Source organism: Eurypyga helias, unplaced genomic scaffold, assembly GCF_000690775.1.
Source record: "Eurypyga helias isolate BGI_N326 unplaced genomic scaffold, ASM69077v1 scaffold26717, whole genome shotgun sequence".
NCBI classification, from domain to species: domain Eukaryota; kingdom Metazoa; phylum Chordata; class Aves; order Eurypygiformes; family Eurypygidae; genus Eurypyga; species Eurypyga helias.
This window is the reverse complement of record NW_010261555.1, coordinates 10,838-17,417: the sequence shown is the minus strand read 5'-3', so window position 1 is coordinate 17,417 and position 6,580 is coordinate 10,838. Positions and strand designations below refer to the sequence as shown.

General features: G+C 39.8%; 1 protein-coding gene across 1 annotated transcript in view; it reads right to left on the bottom strand.

Annotated features, from left to right (window-relative positions):
* Positions 1–6,580, bottom strand: part of LOC104512444 (transcriptional repressor protein YY1) — a gene marked incomplete at its 5' end in the record, with an annotated part of 14,796 nt that continues 8,216 nt past the window's right edge. Inside the window, 3 exons of the mRNA XM_010155422.1 lie at positions 1–1,275; positions 2,560–2,718; positions 5,138–5,198. Of these exons, the coding sequence (XP_010153724.1) occupies positions 1,093–1,275; positions 2,560–2,718; positions 5,138–5,198 (403 nt within the window). The remainder of the gene's footprint in view (positions 1,276–2,559; positions 2,719–5,137; positions 5,199–6,580) is intronic.

Here is a 6,580-nt window from a genome sequence, read left to right as displayed (position 1 = left end):
AGTCACCAATTCTGTCTGGGTATGCCACCTGACGTGGCGTCATGTAATTGCATCACAAATCATTGTAATTGAATGCAAAGCAAAGGAAACTTGAGTTTATTTAGCTTCCAGTTTCTGGGAGGTCAAGAGGAACTAGGACTGCTCTGGACAACAGAAGAAAATCGACTGTGCTTACAGATCATTTTCTGCCATATTCTTTCTTTAGGACCACTGTTTTATTGTCACCCTGTCTCTTACATGGGATGTACATATTATCAGGTGTTAATAAACGGTCAGTGCCTGTACAATACATTCTACAACTGAGCACCACTTTCTGTAACTGAACAGGCAAAGAAATTACACTGAACATCAGCATCTGGCAGTATTTCTCCAAAAAAAGTGACTAAAATGGGTTTAAATTGATTAACACTATTAAATCACATCTAATATTTGATACTACATGATTTCATTACAGCTATACGATACAATTATACAAAATGTGTTAACATCAAAGAATACAACCAAAATTAAGATAGCAAACAAAACCTATATAACTTTTTTTCTTTACAGGAAAATACTTTTGAAGTATGCATGTAACTGCCCATTCTCTTAAAGAAAATCTACCGCAAGCAAAGTTATCAACCTCCAGAAAATCACACATAGCATTACTACGCATATCCCCAAAAAGTGTACAATATGCACACTTGGAAAATACAAAATTAAAAAAATCGTAAGCAACAGGTGAGCTTCATATTTATAAGAATGTGAAAAGAAGTCCAATTTTAGCACTGTTGTATAAAGAATTGTCTTTTTTTTTGATGCAAGTTCATGAGCTGACCCCTCCGGTCGGGGCCACAATTTACAAAACACCATGTTCTTGAAACGGGGTTACAGAGCAAGGTAGAGCATCTGAGCAATGTCACCTTGAAGTGTTTTTTCTGGGGTGGGTTTTTTTTGCTTTTTATTGACTACTTATCAAAACACGTCCTTTAGGTGAGTAGGGTTCTTTTTTAAAATTCTTTCCTAGAAACAATATACAAAGGGGAGGCGTATTTACTTCCAATTTATATTCCTGTAAGATGCTTTGAGTTCAAGATATTTCTCCTCCAACTTTCACTGGTTGTTTTTGGCCTTAGCGTGTGTTAAGATGTGAGATTTCAGGTTAGTTGATTGCGCAAACTTCTTATTGCAGCCGTCGAATGGGCAAACGTAGGGCCTGTCGCCGGTATGAATTCGCACATGTGTGCGTAAATTGAAGTCCAGTGAAAAACGCTTTCCACAGCCTTCAAACGTACACTGTTGAAAGGAAAACACACTCCGTTAGCTGACACGACGGGCACTCGCTTTGATCATCCAATCAACAGCCTTCTCCTGTAAATCATTAGACTGCACAAAGCCAGATGCTGAAGATTATTACAGATGAAGCTGTCGGTATCACTTGTAAACTGCATTTAAAAAATAAAATTAACACTTTGGGTTGTTTTACCACAGCAGTGTATCTGTTTTCAAAGAGGGAAATAACTTCCAGCTTGCAAGCAAACACTAAAACCACCTTGTCTGCACCTGAAACAGTACTGTGTTACGCTGTACTAGAAAATGTTTCACATCAGAATTTCCCTCTTTTGGTAATAATTTGCAAAGATTTCATAGTATCACAGAATGGTTTGGGCTAGAAGGGACCTTAAGGACCATCTAGTTCCAACCCCCCTGCCATGGGCAGGGACACCTTCCACTAGACCAGGTTGCTCAAAGCCTCATCCAGCCTGGCCTTGAACACTTCCAGCGGTGGGGCATCCACAGCTTCTCTGGGCAACCTGTTCCAGTGCTTCACGTTGCTCATTTTACCAGCTTTCCTATTAAGATGAACTCAGAAGACAAAGACCAGCATGTTTAGCAGTAAATACTTAAGATTTAACACACAGCAGCTCCAGCATTACACATCTAAGTGAATGCCTGAGGATTGCAAATGGGGTTTCTGAAATAGTTCATTAAAAAAATATCAATGAAAACCCACATATCTTAAGCGTGTGCTGGACAACACAGATACGCTCAAGACTACAAATACATGTAAAGAGTATTTATAAGGAGTATCATAAGAAGTGGGCAGGGGACCTCTGGTGGCAGCAGCTCCCATGACTGAATATGAACAGAAAGAGATACAGCAACCACCATCATTTTGCTGAAAACTGATGAATTCCTTCTCCTGAAAATTAGTATCGTGAGTCAACTGAGCAAACAGCCCTGAGCCTCAGATGTCCACAAGCGCAAAGTTGGGAAGATGATGAGGAGAAAGAGACATTTTCCTCATTCAGCAGACAACTGCAGACATTTTTCAAGTGGGTAACTTCACACTGTGATTTGGAAGGTGTACCTACAGTTTGCTAATTTCTAACAAAAGCCCATGGAATTAGTGAAACGATAGCCTAATTAGCTTAAGGGGACTTCCAATTTTTAAGGTGATCATTCGGTGCCTCATCTGATTTTAGAAAAACATAGCCACGTGTCATATAAAAGCAAGGTTACAGACTACACCTAGGTACCACAGTTTGTTTGGTAAACACATCTGGAGGGTGACGGTACCTGAAAGGGTTTCTCTCCGGTATGAACTAGCTGATGCCGCTTTAGTTTTGAGCTCTCCACAAAGGCCTTGCCACATTCTGCACATACGTGTACTCGAGGGCCATGAGTGTGCAGATGCTTCCTCATGGCAGAGTTGTCCCTGAACATCTTTGTGCAGCCCTTAAAAAGAACAGCGAAACTCAATTAGTAGATAAGCTCATTCGGATAAAGAAGGTTTTGTCTGCTACAGTACAAGCATTTAAAATGCTTTTGTACCCCTGAATACTTTCTTAAAGTTGGCCCTGAAAAGGAGACTCCTTACATTGATTTTTAAAAAGCAATACCAGGAAAACTAATCATTTGAGAAGCTGACAGAACAACCCCCCCAAAAAACCCCAACACAATCCCAAACATAAAACCCCAAATCCCTCTCCTCACTTAGCATTATGAACCGTGTGCAGTCAAATGACTAATAGCACAGTCTCATGGAGAAGATGCAGCTCTGACAGAAGCAAATGAGTAAACCAAAACAAAAGCACTTACAGTTTCAGGGGAAAACAAACAAAGACAGAATGATAGTTCATGGATACCTATGGTGTATTCTTCAGTGTGCTGTATTTTGAGTACTACAGCACTACAATACAGTCCCTAATATACCATAAATTACTCCCTAGTACCGATCTGTATGCGCACCACTCCATCTCCCAACATTCTGTCCTCTTCCTTCCTGTCCTCATTCCTGAGAGATGGAGGAAGAGGGTTTCCAGCACGTAACAGCTTAGAGAAACTACCCTGTCCAAACAGGGACCAGCAGATTGATCACTACCACTCAGAGATACAGAGATTGCCACTGCTTCTACAGTTTAAACCTACAAGTGATACTGGGCAACCGAATAAGGTAGGAGACTCTGAGTTAGTGCCAACTCAACCTAAAAGCAAAAGATACTCACAGTAACTCAGGTACAGCAGCACAAGCCTTAATCTGGGGTCTACGCTACGTCGCGACACGAATGCTGTTCTGGACTCCAGAGTACATTTAAGCCAGCAGTGACTTGGGGCTCTCTTTACCTAGGCTTTCTGTACTGTTTTTTCACCTTCTAGTGACAATCAATGGATATTCATTATGTTTTTAAAATGTCTTCCTCAAGGTTCAAAATCCTTCAAAATCCCATTAACAACTGTAAAGTCTATCTTTACTCCAAGTGATGCTGTTTAAACTTACATAAAGCTAGTCTACCAACATCACTGTGTTATAAAATTTGACCACAGAATCTAAAAGAATATTCAATTTCTCATCTTAAATTCTGCTGGCTTCCTCTTTGAAAATTTTTTTTTTTTTCCAAAACTAATAACCACATTTAAATATGCTTTATTTCTTAAAAAAGGGGGGAAATGCCCCTTTCAGGAAGAGTTTGCTCTTCAGGCAGTAGAATTTCTTTGGCTAGTTTTAAGGAGTGTTGTGCCACCATTCACTGAACATAACAGGACTTTTCTTTGCATTTATGTCAAAAGTCCCTGCTTGCCTCTGAGAGAAGCAGTCACATCATCTACGATATTTTCCTCTTTTAAACTGAAGCCAGAAACACACAAAACCTAGAAACACTAGAAGAGAAAAAATGGAAAGACAGAATATTCTTTTTTCCCCCCAGTTCAAATGAAGTTGAGGCTATGAAAAATAAATCAAAGAAATGAAAGCAGCATTCCTTGGCAGTGCAAGGAGTAACTGTTCCTGTATCTCCACACACTATACTACAATAAAAACATGACACTTGTAGAGAATGTGAAGAATTGGAAATCAATATAGGCACAAAGAGGAATTCAGCAAACTCCTTCAACTATGGATGTCAGAAAGAAGCCTTCTGTCCATGCTCTCTGATGTGTACTATTAGCTATCTGCCCTGATCATTTGCTTAGGCTCACACTTATCTAGACCAGAAGTCAGCAAGATTGTGTCTTTTTCCATTAGAGACTAAGTCAGCTAACAAAAGCTCTACAAAAGCTGGATAATGCAGTAAAGCTAGGTGCTACCAGTCTAGACGGCTGGCAACATTTATTCAAGACAGAGGCTTCCCGATACCAGTGGATCAGAATCGTATCTCCAAGATGCCTCTCTCTCTTTCAAGATGATGCACCTTCCAGCTCTGTGGAATGTAATTCAAAGTCTTCCAATAATGCTGACTTTGGCATTTGTACCAGAAATTGCTGATTCCTGATCTAGACTCCAAATCTGTCATAGTTTCCAAGCAGAGGAGATATAGATCTTAGGAACGTACTTTGAACAGCTTTCAGAATATTCTTTCAAGTATGTATTCTTGGGTGGCAGGAAATCACAACAGTAAAACCAGCATGTTAGGGACTGTGCATCATGGTTACCAGAAGATTAGGGATGCACTAACCTTAAGACAAGGAACGGGAATAATATATTATTCAATGAAAGGTTTTTAAGGAAGCCTCTAAAGAATAACAACTAAAATACAGTTAACTGAGTGTAGTCTATTAACAGTAAGATATTTTAGTTATTCATTCTCAAGAGAAGACATCAAAACAAAATTTGGCTCTACAGATTACTACATACTCAGAAGCTGAACACTTCACTTACTTTGTGAGGACAAGCTATCGTTCGTGGAGCATCATCTTCTTTAATTTTTCTTGGTTTCATTCTTAAAGATAAAAAGCAACACATTAGAAAAACATCAGCAGAGAGCTGTTCTCTTGTAACTGCCTACCTAATGTGCACAGTTATGCAATAGTGTTACGTGCATCAGTACTGCCCAGTTTAGTATTTTCAAAATCTTCATAATAATATTAATAGCAGAATTTGGAAAGTACAGTTTTTCCAGGGGACCTCTCAAATACAGAATAAGACATTTAATACTACCTTCCTAGTCCTCTAAACACATTGAATGGTTTTTTTTTCCCGACTTAAACTATTATAACTAGGCCATTTTGTTTGTTGTGCCAGTACCCATTAGGGCTATTTATCTTCAATCCCTCTCCATCCCTGCACCAGAACATGAAGTCGCCTCAACCATTCTTCAGTATTTTCACCACACAAGACTTCAGAATAAAACTGTACAGAACCAGGGAAGGCAGGCAAGATATGGAATCTAGAGAGACAATGTCGACATCCACCATAACCACAGAAATGGCAATTATTCTTGCTTCAAGCTACTATACAGATAGATCCCACTCTTGGCAACTAACAAGAAACCAACTCTTTACTCCTGGTCACTCATGGTCTGAATCTCAGAGTCAGCTGGGTGGACACTATTCCAGGGAAGTGTTCTGCCCTTTTATCCATCTTTATTTCTCAAACCTGTAGTGCTATCTTATTCCCACCTTACGGTGGAAGTAGGTAGGTGTAAATAAACACACCTCATACAGGTGGGGATTCACTTATCTACGTAATGAGATTTTACACATTCCAAAACCTTGCTGTAGAATGGGGGCTAGTCTGTTTATGTGAATTCCTCAACATCTCTTCCTGGTAACACAGCAGAAGATGGTGTGGCCTTTGAGAGAGTGGTGAGGCACTGGAACAGGTTGCCCAGAGAAGCTGTGGATGCCCCATCCCTGGATGTCTTCAAGGCCAAGCTGGATGAGGCTTTGAGCAACCTGGTCTAGTGGAAGGTGTCCCTGCCCATGGCAGGGGGGTTGGAACTAGATGGGCTTTAAGGTCCCTTCCAGCCCAAACCATTCCATGTTTCTATGATTCTAAGATAATTCTGTATGACAAGGTAGCTAAGTATCATATCTGTAAGTTAAACGAAAGGTTTTCTGGTGTACTCTCTAGTCTCAATGAAACAAGATGTGAGCGGCTTGAATATAACAAGAGTTAGAATTACCAGAATCAATATTCTTAACATTAAGAAGGAGTCTTGCTACCCAAGACAGCTTTAATGCCCATGAGTTCAGTTCCTGGAAACAGATAGGGAAGAACATGGTGGGAGAAGAGATTTCCAAGTAGTGCATACTTGCATTTTTAATTATCAATCTGAGACTGGCTAAACAGCAACTTTTAAACATTCAAAACCCAAGAGCT